At 44.8% G+C, this 16,119-nt stretch overlaps 2 protein-coding genes across 3 annotated transcripts in view; both read right to left on the bottom strand.

Moving 5' to 3' along the window:
* The window catches only part of LOC309560277 (antigen-presenting glycoprotein CD1d-like), a 293,187-nt gene that overhangs the window by 89,708 nt on the left and 187,360 nt on the right, over positions 1 to 16,119 (bottom strand). The window lies entirely within an intron of this gene.
* LOC309559765 (antigen-presenting glycoprotein CD1d-like) overlaps positions 1 to 16,119 on the bottom strand; it is a gene marked incomplete at both ends in the record, with an annotated part of 63,877 nt that overhangs the window by 32,114 nt on the left and 15,644 nt on the right. The window contains one exon of the mRNA XM_082263200.1: positions 11,578 to 11,856. Coding sequence (XP_082119326.1) covers positions 11,578 to 11,856 — 279 coding nt within the window. The remainder of the gene's footprint in view (positions 1 to 11,577; positions 11,857 to 16,119) is intronic.

The following is a 16,119-nucleotide window of genomic DNA, read 5'->3' as shown; positions in this document are numbered from 1 at the left end:
CCCCCATATAGATCCCCCCCTACAGCAGGCCAGGGTCCGGACCTCACCTCTCCCTGTCCTGCTGTAAGGGGGGAGATCTATATGGGGGACGGGGACCTCACCTCACCCTGGCCTGCTGTAAGGGGGGATCTATATGGGGGACCTCACCCTGGCCTGCTGTAAGGGGGATCCATATGGGGGACCAGGTCCCCCATATAGATCCACCCTTACAGCAGGCCAGGGTGAGGTGAGGTCCCGTCCCCCATATAGATCCCCCCTACAGCAGGCCAGGGTGAGGTGACATGAGACATGATAATGACATGAGAGTGGCACTTGCCAAGATAAAGCCGCGCATTTCTGAACTGGTCTCTGAAAGACAACAGCAGAAGTCATACTAATTTTCAGTAAATATTCATTATTATGTTTTTATTTTTGTGTGGAAATTATGTTTTAATGGTTTCGTTCTTTGTTCTTAATGGTTTTGTTCATTTTGTGCACCTATGTATAAATATATACCTGTATAAATATATACCTAAAATAATATATACCTAAGTTTTGAATTTGAAAAAAATCATATTTTATTTTTCCAATTAAGAAGGGTTCGGTGAATGCGCATATGAAACTGGTGGGGTTCAGTACCTCCAACAAGGTTAAGAACCACTGCTATAGATACAGTAAACAAGTAACCTGGTAAAAAAAAGTGCCACCTTGAGGTAGAATTTGAGAACACCTCTCTAATAGGAAATAGCTTGTCATTAAGGTAAGCTGGTTTTTCTGTTGTTTGGTAGTTAGGGCTCTTTCACACACTCCGTCCGCTGGACGGAGTCCGTTTTTCTCAGCGGGGGATCGAGCCGTCGATCCCCCGCTGAGCAGCAGGATGACAGCTGTGTCTCCGTGCTGTGTGCAGAGACACAGCTGACAGTTCCCCATGCATCTCTATGGGGGAAATCGGATGTCAACGGACCGTCAGTCCGTTCTCACCCGATCCCATCCGATCCGATCCGCTGGACGGATGGAAAATAGGGTTTCCATCCGTCCAGATTTGACGGATCGGATCGGGTCGGATGTCAGCGGACATGTCTCCGCTGACATCCGATGCCTCATAGGAATGCATGGGGGGACCGTTCAGATCCGCCAAAAAAACGGACAGGCGGATCTGAACGGTCCGCCTGTGTGAAAGGGGCCTTAAGGTAAACAAATCTTATATATAAAAGGTTGTCAGGCAAATGAGAGAGGGAGGACTCTGATGCATTGAACACCAGAGACCCCTGCAACCAAGATGCTTTCACCTTAAGCAACTGCTTAAGAACCTGAGTTCTTGTTGTCATCGGAGATCACAAACCCACTGTTCCTAATAAGTTAAGTAACTTTAAGCATATTTCTGCTGTTTACAGACCATAGGCTGTTCATTTGTTAGGCATTGTTATATCTGCCAGTCTTGTATTATGTTCCTAATATTATAATAGTTTTGTATGTACAGCATGTTTTGTATAGTAAAAGCACATTTATACACTGTAGAGGTCTGAGCTTCCTTGATTATACCGCAAAGTAACCTTGCTAAATAGACGTAAGCAAAACAATTGAGGGCTCTTCTGGGATTGTGATATAAATTCAACTGAAGCAGACCTGTTTTTCTGTGGTGTATTGTGAAGTTTGTGCTAAGCAACAATGCTGCATAAGCTGTTTAGGAAAAGCAAGGCTGCAGAGGTTTCTGGTGTCCACAAGGGAGTGTGCAGCTTACCTATCTGGGCCAGAGACAATGAGTGGGAGCCTCTTGCTAAAGTATTTGCAAAGTATGCTTCTCCCTTTAATAAGACTTGGGGTGATAAAGTCTCAGATCATTTTGTAGATTTTAGCCTTAAAGGGTTGGATTTAAGTAAAGCAGAGAAGAGGACAGTGTCCACAGTGGGTTGGTACTTTCTTCATGCTCTCTATACAGAATCACAGAGAAGGGAGAAGGCAGAGGCAGAAGTTAAGGTATTAAAAGACCAGCTAGTAGTTGCTTCAGAGTGTGTGCGTTCAACTGCTAGTGGGGCTGATGATTTGCAAGAGCGGTGTGCAGCCCTCATGACCAAATCAATTAATGCCTTAAGGAAAAGGAAGGGCCTTAAACCTGTTAGTAAAGCCAGGGTACGTACCATTGTCACATCCCAAAACTGGGATTGTGAGGATGTGCTCTCCTCCAATGATAGTGAGGATGAGGAGATAGAGTTTGATGTTTCTGATGATGATCACCCAATGGGAAAGAAAGTGTGCCAGACCTCTCATTACTAAGCATAGGAAAAGGCAACATGATAGAGAGGATATGGCAGATGGGGAGGTGCAATATCGCAATCCCAGAGATGTTGAATTTGAAGAAGTAAGGGAGTTTACACAAACTGAACTCCATGAGCTGGCAAAACAATACAAACAGTGGTCCGGGGAACCCCTATTGTGTTGGCTCTTACGTTTGTGGGATGAAGGGGAGGACAGTGTTGTTTTGTCAGGCAAGGAAGCATTGGCTTTGGGAGTGTTAACCCATGATCCACAATTGCGTCAGGCCATGCGAAAAGTCTGAGAGTTTAGTGTGAATTTTTCACTCTTAGACCTCGTGAGAGATGGTATAGTCCGAATATACGCTAATCCTAGTGACCTGGACAATATCTACTCGTGGAGAACAATAGGAGAGGGTTTATCCAGGTTATGTGAGATGGGTTGTATAACCGGATTAAATACATTTCCAGAATAGATTGGTCCAGATATGGAACCCTTCACGTCTGCTCTGCCCTCTAAGCTAAATAAATCTGCACCACTTAATCTCAGGGCTCCTTTTTTGTCCTTGCTGGGAGGCCTGGGTTTAAACAGCAAGATTCACAAAGCAACAACCCTTTTAAGCCAGTTGGGGGAGCTAGAGGAGACTAAAACAAAACCTGTCAGGGCAGTAGATAAGGTCAAGGTCAGACAAGCATAGAACAGGCTGAAAAGAACCTTTAAAGAGAAGAAAGGGAATGTGGGAGAGAAGACAGGAGGTGAAGAGAAAACCAGGCTAGTTATCTCTAGGAAACAAATATGGGTGGACCTATTAAAGGCAGGAGTACCTAAAGATGAGATAGATGGGATATCTACTGCAGAAATGTTGAAGATGTGGAAACATTTAGTGGGGAAAACAGTCAGGGTTAGAAACACTACTCCTAGTGAAGATAACATCAGCCTAGATTTACAGAAAACAGAACAGACCACTCCTGTTAGCCCCAAACCCATTCCCAAAACTGCACATGAACCCAAACCTAAACCCAAATCCCTTTATCCTGGGGAGGAGTTATAGAGAATCAGAAAAGGGGATTGGGAGGTTCCTTATTCTTTATAAAGAGAAGGTGGGTCTCCTGTAATAGCAGTAAGGACAGTGACAGCAGGAGACCGATGCCCATATGCACCTGTCACTGTATGGTGGGGGAAGTCGTCTCCTCCTACACATGTCATGGCTTTAGTGGATACTGGAGCTGAAGTTACACTTTTGCAAGGAAATCCTTCCCATCACAAAGGAGAAATGATTTAGGTAGAAGGTTTGGGAGGGCAAACCACGCCAGCAGTTAGGACACGGGTGAAATTGGCTATTGGCAAGGGACAAGGATTTTGGACAAATATTTTGGTATCAGAGTTACCTGAAAATATTCTTGGGATGGATGTAGTTCAAGGTCAGTCTATTCCGACTGAACAAGGTACATTCACATTTGGGTATCCTGATAAAACGTATCTGGTTAGGGCGGTGAAGGCTGTGGTCAGAGGTCATGCAAAATTCAAGCCAATCTGTCTCAAGCAGTACAGACTTCTTGGAGTCCACAAATAAATTGGGGAGACTATTCAAGAACTGTTAAGAGTAGGGATCCTTAGACCTGCTGTAAGTCCATTCTCGTCTCTGGTGTTCCCAGCAAAGAAACCTGATAGGACATATAGAATGATTGTGGATTACAGAGGTCTAAACAAAGTGGCACCTCCATTAAAATCGGCTGTACCTGATATGATCTCAATTATTGAGAAAATTGCTAAAGAGGCTGGAGAATATCATGCTGTGATAGACCTGGCTAGTGCTTTCTTCTCGATTTTGATAGACCCAGAGTGTCAGGACCAGTTTTCTTTTGTGTGGGATGGCCGCCAGTACATTTTCAATGTCCTACCTCAAGGCTACCTTCATTCTCCAATGATTTGTCATGGACTGATTGCCCGAGATTTAAGCACCCTGAATCTGAAAGTCACTGTGTTTCACTACATTGATGACATCATGATCTCTGGAACAAAGGAAGATGTAACTGAAGCACTGCACCTGCTTATACAGCACATGGAGAACAGAGGGTGGGCTATCAACAGAGGCAAAGTCCAAGGACCTGCCACAGATGTGAAATTCCTGGGAATGATGTGGACTGGGCCACAGAGGAAAATTCCAGAGACAGTTGTGCAAACTATCCAGGCATTGTTGCCACCTACTACAAAAAGAGGCACAGAAGTTCATTGGATTTGTGGGATTCTGGAGATTGCCCATCCCACATCTTGGACTGATTCTAAAGCCTATATACAATGTCACAAGGAAAAAGACTGAGTTCACATGGGGTTCAGAGCAGCGGACCGCATTCCTGGCTGCTAAAGAAGCCATTTTGCAGCATCAAGGATTGGGACCTGTGAGACAAGGAGTACTATTTCAGATGGATGTAGTTGAGCAGGATGGTACAATATCTTGGAGTCTGTGGCAGCCAAATGAAAATAAGGGACTGAGAGCAATACTCATTGGATTTTGGTCCAAACAACTGACAGGGGCACAGAAGAGATAAACGCCCCTAGAGAAGTACCTGTTTGGGGCCGACACAGCACTTCAACACGTAGAGACCATTAGAGGAAAGGACAGAGTCACCATCCATACTGCATTGCCAATAGCAGGATGGATGAGAGATAATGGACTGACCACTAGGGTAGCTGTAGCCCAGAACCAAACACTGATGAAATGGAAGCGGTACCTTCAAGAAAGAGGGGCTATTGCAGCTGGGGATGTCAGAGACATTTCAAAACAGTTGGCTGGGCTTGTCACTTTTACCAGCACCCATACAGAAGAAGAAATTCCTGTGCTGCAGTCATCCCCCATTCACGAGGCTCCACCCTTTGAGTCTCTGTCAGATAAGATGAAGGAGTTAGCATGGTTCACTGATGGCTCAGCCATAGTCACCTCGTCTGGGCGTAAATGGACAGTAGTAGCCTACAACCTGAGTACAGACACAGTCGTGCAGGAGACCGGAATTGGAGGGTCCAGTCAGTATGCAGAGTTGAAAGCTGTAGTGATGACTCTTCAGGAGGATCTTTCTTCCCATGTCACTATCTACACTGACAGCTGGGCAGTCTTTAAAGGACTGACAACTTGGATGTCCACGTGGAAGTCCAATGAATGGTTGATTCATAGAAAGGTGGTGTGGGGAGGCAAGGAAGTATGGGACTACATCTGGAAGGAAGCTCACTCCCGCACCATAAAAGTGGGGCATGTTGATGCACATGTGCCCCTGGTCCCAGAATTTGAGAACAGAGTGGCAGCCGAAATTGCCAAGGTGAATGCAGTTGTGCCAATTGATCCTGTCTTGATGAACTTGGCCAACTGGGCCCACAAGCAATCTGGACATTTGGGGCAGAAAGCAACATATGAATGGGCACAGCACAGAGGATTGCCCATATCAATGGACATGATAAGGACTGTAATAGGGAACTGTACAGTGTGTGGAGAAGTGCGACAATGGCCATTACAAAAGTACTCCACCGGGTCGATAAGGAGGGGCAAGAGGCCTGCAGAGATTTGGCAGATTGACTTCATCGGTCCTCTGCCCCGAGGAAACAATGGACTGAGGTATTGTTGCACTGCAATGGACACCTATTCAGGACTTTTGTTTGTTCATCCTTGCAAACGTGCAGATCAAGCCACAATGCTTCAACTGCTACAGAAAATTGTTGTTGCTTATGGCTGTCCCAAACAAGTCCAAAGTGATAACGGCTCACACTTCACCAGATCAACAGTACAGTAATGGGCCAAAGATTCTGGAGTGTACTGGTTATGCCACATCAAATACCATCCACAGGCAGCTAGTTTGGTTGAAAGATACAATGGGCTATTGAAGGACCAGATACGCAAACTTACACCCACAAGTACACTAAGGGGGTGGGATCGGGTCCTCACACAGGCAGTCATGTTGTTAAATTCTAGGCCACTAGTCAAAAGCACACCATATGAAAGGATGGTTGGGGTGCAGATTCCACAGCTAGAGTGCAGAATTCAGTATTTACACAAGGTTCCTGAAAGAACAGGGTTTTAACAGGTGCCAATTTACTGCTTCCCATGACATAGAAACCAAGAGTGACGTATCTGAAGCTGAAGCCTATCTAGGAATGAGAGGGAATCTGGTCAGTATATATCCTCTTTTCCCTGTTGATGTTCTTTGGGGGGGTCAGAAGTGGATACAGGCAGGTGGAAAAGTGTTGCTCAGAGATCCAGGTAAGAAGTCAGTTAGAGGAGAGATTGTAGCTGAATGGTCGGGGTCTACTGTATATGTATTATTAGAAGGAACAGATAATCCGCTTTGTTTTCCACTCCACAGGCTGTCTCCGATTTGATCCATAGGAAGACCAGAGACAGTGGTTACATGATGGACCGAATGATGGAAGACCGCAAGAGCTGTGGAGAGCAAGGCATTTGATGTATTACAAGCCTGGACTTGTTTCTAAAGAATGTTAGATTGGACTTTTCTAATGAACTTTTAGCCAAAGACTGAAACACCTTCTCAGTTACAGAAATATAGGAGGGGGTTGTATTCAAAGCAAATTATTGTTTAGTATGAGTTTTGTTAGTAATGAAGCGGTTTTCTGTGTTGAGTCTGAGAGAAAAAAAAAATTAAAAATCAAGGGCGGAATGTGTTGTGTTTGATAAACAATATGATTTTTTATTATATTATTCAGACATAACATTACATGTTCACAGACACACAAAATCAGGTTGTGTTTGATACTTGTCAAACAAATGCTGTTTGATACAATGGGAACTTAGATACCATTGTTGTTTTCAGTTGACAGTTTAAACAGTCTATTGTTTCTATAGATACAGTAAATAAGTAACCTGGTCAAAAAGACCAGAGTGCCACCTTGAGGTAGAATTTGAGAACCCCTCTCTAATAGGAAATAGCTTGTCATTAAGGTAAGCTGGTTTTTCTGTTCGGTATTTAAGGTAAACAAATCTTATATATAAAAGGTTGTCAGGCAAATGAGAGAGGGAGGACTCTATGATGCATTGAACACCAGAGACCCCTGCAACCAAGATGCTTTCACCTGATTCTCCAGCAACTGCTTAAGAACCTGAGTTCTCGTTGTCATCGGAGATCACGAACACACTGTTCCTAATAAGTTAAGTAACTTTAAGCGTATTTCTGCTGTTTACAGACCATAGGCTGTTCATTTGTTAGGCATTGTTATATCTGCCAGTCTTGTATTATGTTCCTAATTTTGTAATAGTTTTGTATGTACAGCGTACTTTGTATAGTAAAAGCACATTTATACACTGCAGAGGTCTGAGCTTCCTTGATTATACTACAAAGTAACCTTGCTAAATAGACGTAAATAAAACAGCTTGTGCCTAAAAGGGCAGCGTGCCCCTCTCGGGCTGGACTGATTCACTCTGGTAAAAGACTCAGTGTTATGTGTGCTCCCAGAATATATGCAGTTTCCCAGCATGCCATCAGAGTCTGCCTCTCTAGGATAGGCCAGGGCTGCATTAATATTCATGCTGCCATCTGCATAGCTACACATCTATCATCTAGAATCTTCTCAAGTTAAATGGATACAGAAGGAGCTATCCAGCAGACTGGCAGTAGCAGAGCCCACAGAGTGGACCTAACTAAACAATCACAGCTCACTGGGTACAGTGAGCCAAACTAAGCTTTTACCTTGCCCAAATTAAGAATGAAAGAGGGATGGAGGGAAAGAAAGAGGGATGGAGGGAGAGAGAAAGAGAAGGAGAGCGAGAGAGAGAGAGAGAGAGCGAGAGAGAGAGAGAGCAAGAGCGAGAAAGACTAGCATTGTTCAGGCATAACACACTTTGTTCTTCTTCAGCTCACTCACTAATGCAGCTTCTTTATACAGCAGCTCCATGCCACAAAACGGGAAGAAATGGACTGGGCACCCATTAGCTGGGACGAGGTGCAGCCCGCCTCCTGCTACCTCCTCAGCCAGTAGGTAGCTGAGGTTTTCTACTACATCCCTCCATCACCCAGTCTCAACTCCCAGCTTACTATGTGAGTGGCCCGAGATGACACTTTTGCCAACCATCCGACCATGCTCACGCTGCACTAGGTGACAGCGGAGCGGTGTGGCCTTTTGAAGGTTGATCAGCCCCCCAGCCCAGTCTGCCCCTGCCCGTGAGAAAGCCTAGTTTTCGGAATCCTGCCCGGGATGGACGCAGACCGGGGCACCGGTCTGATTTTGGTGAATGTCCTGGGCAAATGGGGTCTGTTGGCAATTATGCACCAGAGACTTCTTTAACAGCAGCTTGTGCTTGAAAGGGCAGTGTACCCCTCTCAGGCTGGACTGATCCACTCTGGGAAAAGACCCAGTACTCTATGTGCTCCCAGAATATATGCAGTCTCCCAGCATGCCATCAGAGCTTGCCTCTCTAGGATAGGTCAGGGCTACAACAATATTCATTCTAACATCTGCATAGCTCCACACCTATCATCTAGAATCTTCTCAAGTTAAATGAATACGGAAGGAGCTATCCATCAGACTGGCAGTAGCCGAGTACACAGAGCAGACCTAACTAAACAATTACAGCTCACTGGGTACAGTGAGCCAAACTATGCTTTTGACTTACCCAAATTTACAGCCTCACTGACTACAGTCAAAAACACACACTAACACTTAGCTAACTATCCTAGCACCTACCTGGGGGGATGCTACCTCTAAATACAGTTACAAATGAAGATAGGTATTTTTAATTTGACAGGTTTGGATGCCATTCATTTCTATGGGGTTCAGGTTTGGCATCTAAATTTCTTGAAATGAATTTTGCTGAACCCAGGCCAGTTTGGCTCATTACTAAATTATATCCACAAAAGATTGCCCTTACATTTATGGAAATATTAAAACATAAACCCAATACACAAAAAGGGCAATAAAGTGGCAAAACACCCCAAGGGTTATGAATAGAAATGTTGTTGTTTTTAACTACCTCAATACTGGGCACTTAAACCCCCTTCCTTCCCAGACCAATTTTCAGCTTTTAGCGCTGTTGCAATTTGAATGACAATTGCGCGGTCATGCAACACTGTACCTAAACCAAATTTGTGTCATTTTTTCCCCACAAATAGAGCTTTCTTTTGGTGGTATTTGATCACCATCAGGTTTTTTCTTGTTTAGGTTATAAAATTTTGTGAATAGATAAGTTTTTTCCTGCACTGATGAGCACTGATGATGCCGCACTGACAGGCACTGATGAGGAGACACTGATGGGGTGGCACTGATGGGGTGGCACTGATGGGGTGGCACTGATATGCAGCACTGATGGGCACTGATAGGTAGCACTGATATGCAGCACTGATGGGCACTGATATGTGGCACTGATAGATAGCACTGATATGCAGCATTGGTGGGCACTGATAGGCAGCGCTGATGGGCACTGATAGGCAGCACTGATGGGCACTGATTGGCGGCACTGATGGGCACTGATGGGCACTGATAGGTGGCACTGTTGGGCGGCAATGATCGGCACTGATGGGGGCCACTGATCGGCACTGATGGGCACTGATAGGCGGCACTGGTGGGCAGTAATGGGCACTGGTGGGCGGCACTGATAGATGGCAATAACAGCACTGGTGGGCAGCACTGATAGATGGCATTGGTGGGCAACACTGATAGGGAGGGCACTGGGGGGCTCTCTGAGCCCTGCTTGCCATCCCTGGTGGCCATGGTGGGCATCCCTGGTGGTCATGGGTGGGCATCCCTGGTGGCTTAGTAGCACCCCTCCCCCCCCAAGGCTGCACTGGTAATCAATCATCTGATTACCAGCACAGACCCCCCCCTGTGATCAGTGAGTAATTAGAAATACTCACTGATCACCCCCGCAGCAGCACCGATCCTCTTCTCTTCTCCTCACTGACAGGATCTGTCAGGAGGAGAAGAGATCGAAGCCGTTACAACGGCTCTATTTACATTACATGACGGCTGTGATTGGACACAGCCGTCATGTGATCAGGAGGGCCAATCACAGGGCCCTCCTGCCGAATGATGTTGCTCTGTGTCCGAGGGACACAGGCACATCGAGATCGCGCCGCTGCGCGTGCCCGCGGTGGCGCGATCTCTCTCCTTCTGAAGGACGTTCCGGAAAGTCCATTCAGAAGGACGAGACTCCCACCCGGCCGTATATTTACAATGGCCCGGGTGGGAGGTAGTTAACCACTTGACGACCAGCTGCCGCAGATATACATCAGTAGGGCGGCAGGTTCCCACAAATCACCATACCTGTACAGCGTTTTGCAGGAGTGATCATGGGGACGCGCATGTGCCCGTTCGCCAGTGGGGAAGCTGATCTGCAGGGCCAGCAACCCCGATGGTCGCCGGGCACCCACAATCGCTCGCTGTGGAGACAGAACGCTGGTCTACTGTTGTAAATACAGCAGACCGTTGTTGTGTCAGCAATCAACACAGGGCTCCTGTGTTCCTCCTATTTAGGAACATAGGTCCATGTGTTGATTCCATTAGCCCATCTCCCCCACAGTTATAAAACACCCCCTAGACATACATTTAACCCTTTGATCGCCCCTGGGTTAACCCCTTCCCTGCCAGTGTCATTAGTAAAGTAACAGTGTATATTTGTAGCACTGATTACTGTAGTAATGTCACTGGTCCCCCCAAAAGTGTAAAAAATGTCAGTTAGGTGTCCGATCTGTCCGCCGCAATGTCGCAGTGCCACTAAAAATCACAGATCACCACCATTACTAGTAAAAATAAATAAATAAAAATGGCAAAATCTTTCCCCTAGTTTTGATACGTGATAACTTTTGCGCAAACCAATCAAAAGACGCTTATTGGGATTTTTTTTACCAAAAATATGTAGCAGAATACAAATTGGCCTAAAATGATGAAAAAATTTGAGTTTTATTTATTTATTTTATTTATTTGGGAATGTTATAATAGCAGAAAGTGAAAAATATTGTTTTTTTTTTTAATCAAAATTGTCGCTCTTTTTTTGTTTATAGCACTAAAATAAAACTCACAGAGATGATAAAGTACCACCAAAAGAAAGTTCTATTTGTGGGAAAAAAAGGATATTAATTTTATTTGGGTACAGAGTCGCAAAATCTTCTGGTCCAGAAGTGGTTAACGTGTCACGTTTGTGCAAAGATTATGATAAATAAATGCTCTCCTTTTTATCATGTTAAAATGCTCTGATAGAAATGGCGTCATAAAAGTTTTTTTTTTTTTTAGGAATGTTGGGACACTCAAAAATAGGGAATCCAGTGGATATAAAAAACTTTTAGAGATGTGATTTCAATGTGTTTTAGCATTTTCCCACAACACCAGATTTAAATGTTCACTGTTGATACTTACTCTTTCTTGAATAAGCTTCCTTCCCTGCAGTTAAGTATATACTGGCCAACGAAGTGCAATACTTCATAGGTATACTTCTAATGCTCTCCGTTGAGACGATGTCCTTCTGCAGGATCCTCTGAACAGCCTGAGAGTAAGGGCTATTCCCAGCCACCCACACTCCTTCTGTGACATTTAAGGACACCAGATCTTCTCCATCAGCAGCCAGTCTGTAAGTAAAACTCCCAATGTCATCCATCGAAGAGGAACAGTTTGCCCAGCCCTGGATTAGAAAGCCACCTGAGGTAGAATTGTTCTTGGTTAATTTAATAGTATTCTTTCTAAATGTATGCATTCTATGCAACCTTTATAAATGACAATAAAATATTAAGCCTTATATGCAGTTTTAGTTGTTGGTTAAAGAGTGTTACACCAGCATTTCAGATGATATGTGTCTGTTATACTATGCACTTATGTTAAAAAGATTCCTGTTATCTTTGTATTGCTTCATCTGTGTGAAATACCTGGTAAATCTGCAGTCTGCCCGCTTTCCTATTTCAAACTGACCATGCTAGACATACATGCATATCCATCCCAGCATGGTTAGTTTTCTGCCTGTGCTGGGGGAACAGCCTGCCTGTCCTTCAATGGCCACGTCTTGTGCTGACAACCACCCAGTCATTCACTGGAAAGATCAATGTACTGCTCTTTCTCTGCCTCCCCCTGACACATCCCCCCTCCTGCAGTCTTCACCCCCAGATCATATGCAGCTGAGAACAGAGGTCATGGGCAGCACAGTGACTAAGTGGTTAGCACTTCTACCTGGCAGCACTAGGGTTGTCGGTTTGCATCCTAGCCATGGCACTACCTGCCTAGAGGTTGTAAATTCTTGTTACCCTTGCATGAGTTTACTCCCACACTTCAAAAGACATGCTGGTAGGTTAACTGGCCCTAGTATGTGTATGTATGAATGTTAGTAAGGGACCTTAGATTGTAAGCTCCATAGGGGCAGTTACTGATATGAATGTAAAAAAGTGAGGGATTGTTGCACTTAAAGTGATTGTAAGGTCTCATTTTTTTTAATAACAAACATGTTATACTCATCTGCTATGTGCAGTTGGTTTTGCACAGCGTGGCCTGGATCCTCCTTTTCTTGGGTCCCTCTTCTGTGCTCCTGGCCCCTCCCTCTTGTTGAGTGTCCCCCACAGCAAGCTTGCTATGGGGGCACCTGATCCGAGTCACAGCTCCCTGTGTCCATACAGACACAGAGCCGCGGCTCAGCCCCGCCCACTCTCTCTCCTGATTGGCTGATTGACTTTGATTGACAGCAGTGGGAGCCAATCGTGCCACGCTGCTGTCTCAGCTAGTGAGAAGGGGAGTCCTGGGCAGCTGAGACACTCCTGCAAGATCACTGGATAGAGAGGGGCTCAGGTAAGTATTGGGGGGCTGAGGGGGGCTGCTGCACACAGGTTTTTTTTATCTTAATGCATAGAATGCATTAAGATAAAAAAAAAAAAAACCTTCTGCATTTACAATCCCTTTACAATTTATTTAGAAAGCCAAAGAGTTGCAAACAATGCATAATGTGTTCCATTTTATGACAGGCTGTTAGCGCCGTTCCTCAGATGGGAACACATCCCACAATACAAATAACCATATAGATTTATTTCAATTTTGAAAGCCTGGAATCAATTTCTTAATTGTTTAATTAGTTTAACCATTTAATTGTTATTCTTTACTCAAAGCATCACAAGCATAACAATTAAATGGCTAAACTACTTATATATTTAAGAGATTGATCCTAGGCTTTGAATACAGTAGGTATATAAATGTACCGGTATATGGTTATTTGTATTGTGGCATGACTGTATTCTCATCTGAGGATGGGCACTAACAACCTGCCTTAAAATGGAACACATTATGTATTGTTTGTAACTTTTTAAATACATTTAAGTGCAGCAATCTTGTGTTTTTCTTTTCTATATATTGCCTGTGGGAATGCTTGTTTGCTTTGCACTGGGAACAATTAACGGTGCACACTTCACCTCATCCATTGGACTATATACTCTGTTCAAAAAAATTAAAGGAACACTTTTTAGTCAGAGTATAACATCAAGTCAAATAAACTCCTGGGATATTGATCTGGTCAGTTAAGTAGCAGAGGGGGTTGTTAATCAGTTTCAGCTGCTTTGGTGTTAATTAAATTAACAGGTGCACTAGATGGGCAACAACGAGGTGACCCCCCAAAACAGGAATGGTTTTACAGGTGGAGACCAAGTAGTTTTTTTTTCCCTACTCATCTTTTCTGACTGTTTATTTTTGCATTTGGTAGGGTTAGTGTCTCTACTGGTAGCATAAGACGATACCTGGTTCGTCTAGAGGTTGCACAGGCAGTCCAACTCCTCCAGGATGGCACATCAATACGTGCCATTGCCAGAAGGTGTGCTGTGTCTCCCAGCACAGTCTCAAGAGCATGGAGGAGATTCCAGAAGACAGTCAATTACACTAGGAAGGCTGAACAGGGCAGTAGAAGGTCCTTAACACATCAGCAGGACCGGTTTCTGCTCCTTTGCGCAAGGAGGAACAGGATAACCACTGCCAGAGCCCTGACAGAGCCTCCAGCAGGCCACTGGTGTGAATGTATCTTACCAAACAATGAGAAACAGATTTCATGAGGGTGGCCTGAGGGCCTGATGTTCTCTAGTCAGCCCTGTGCTCACTGCCCAGCACCATGGAGCTTGATTGGCTCAATTGGCATTTGCTCGATTGGCATTTGCCATTGAACGTCAGAGTTGGCAGGTCCACCACTGGCGCCCCGTGCTTTTCACAGATGAGAGTAGGTTTACCCTGAGTGCATGTGACAGACGTGAAAGGGTCTGTAGAAGCCATGGAGAACATTATGCTGCCTGTAACATCGTTTAGCATACCTGGTTTGGTGGTGGGTCAGTGATGGTCTGGGGAGGCATATCCATGGAGGGACACACAGGCTACTACAGGCTAGACAATGGCACCCTGACTTCCATTAGGTATCAGGATGAAATCCTTGGACCCATTGTCAGACCCTACACTGATGCAGTAGGTCCTGCATTTCTCCTGGTGCATGACAATGCCTGGCCTCACTTAGTGACAGTATGCAGCCAGTTTCTGGAGAATGAAGAAATGAATACCATTGAATGGCCCCCACGCTCGCCTGTCCTAAATCCAATAAAACACCTCTGGGACATTATGTTTTGGTCCATCTGATGCTGCCAGGGTGCACCTGTAATGTTCTGGTACCTTTGGGTACCCTAATTACTCTTTCATAATTGTATGCACCCCACCATTCTCTTTTGGTAAGGTGCGCATACACCTTTAAGACTGATGCTGTCATCACTGAGCGCCGGACTGATGGCTATTTAGATCGCCGGCTCTCACTCACATGTGTTCGTTCAACCGCCATGGTTGGAGCGTCCTGATCTCTGAGTTCAGCATGTCAAATCTACACGTTCCTGTATCTCGCTACCTGAACCTCTGTTTTCGGATCCTGTGTCTCGCCACCCGATCATCCCTGGCATGCTGTCTTCACCTTCGTCCTTCTCACATCTACACTGCTTTGTGCCTTGATGCTAACCTGTCTTGAAGCTCTCATGCTTGCAAGCTTACCTCGCTGTCGGAACCACGCTGCGCTGATCCCTGTATCCCGCTACCGGATCATCCGCTCTTGCCGAACCTCTCCTCTGCTACATTGCTATTAGTGATAAGTACCCCGTAGGGGAAACCTCTATAACTTTCATACTAAAGCTTACACTATCTAGCTCTGCATACTAAGGACTATTACTACATCTGCATTATCTAAGATTGCTAGCTCTTGAGCCTACTACCACCTGTTCTTGCACTGGGTTGATCTCTCTTGTATGTCCACCTGCTACTCTGTCATCTGCTACCATACATGATTGCTAAACCTATCTGCATCTCATCTGCTACTATCTTACTTTCAAGAACATTTCCTTTCAAGTGTCTGTCATCTACCATCTCTACCCAACCTGTCTCTTCAGCCTATCATCACTGTGTTACTATATACATAAGCCACTCTAGGAAACATCTTATTGAGTGTGTGTATTTACTTGCTGGATTGAGATCCTCCACACATGATGAGTCATTGAGAGTTGGGAATGGTGTCTCAGCGTTTCTCTACATGACTACTGAAGTGGAATATTTCTGCAGCTGAAAATCCACATCATACATAAAACGCAGGAGCGTTACAGATTGAACGAACCACAAATGGATTCAGCAGAAATAACCACTCAGATGACACAATTAAAACAGCAAGTAACTGCGTTAATACACGCATTTGCTGAATTAAAAGAAGACAATCAGGCTCTGTCGCAGCAGGTAATTAGACTGACACAACTTACCACTGCTCAGTCCCCTGAACCCAAAATAAATCCTCCTTTGGTATTTACAGGCGATCGCAAAAAATTTCGCGAATTTAAAAACGCATGTGAGTTACTTTTCTTGCTAAAACCCCGTACCTACCTTACTGATCACATTAAGGTTTGTACTATTATTTCTTACCTAACAGGC

This window comes from Pelophylax lessonae (genome assembly GCF_965119305.1).
Source record: "Pelophylax lessonae genome assembly, chromosome: 7".
In the NCBI taxonomy this organism is placed as follows: domain Eukaryota; kingdom Metazoa; phylum Chordata; class Amphibia; order Anura; family Ranidae; genus Pelophylax; species Pelophylax lessonae.
The sequence above is the reverse complement of the archived record's forward strand: the minus strand, read 5'-3'. Positions and strand labels throughout refer to the sequence as shown.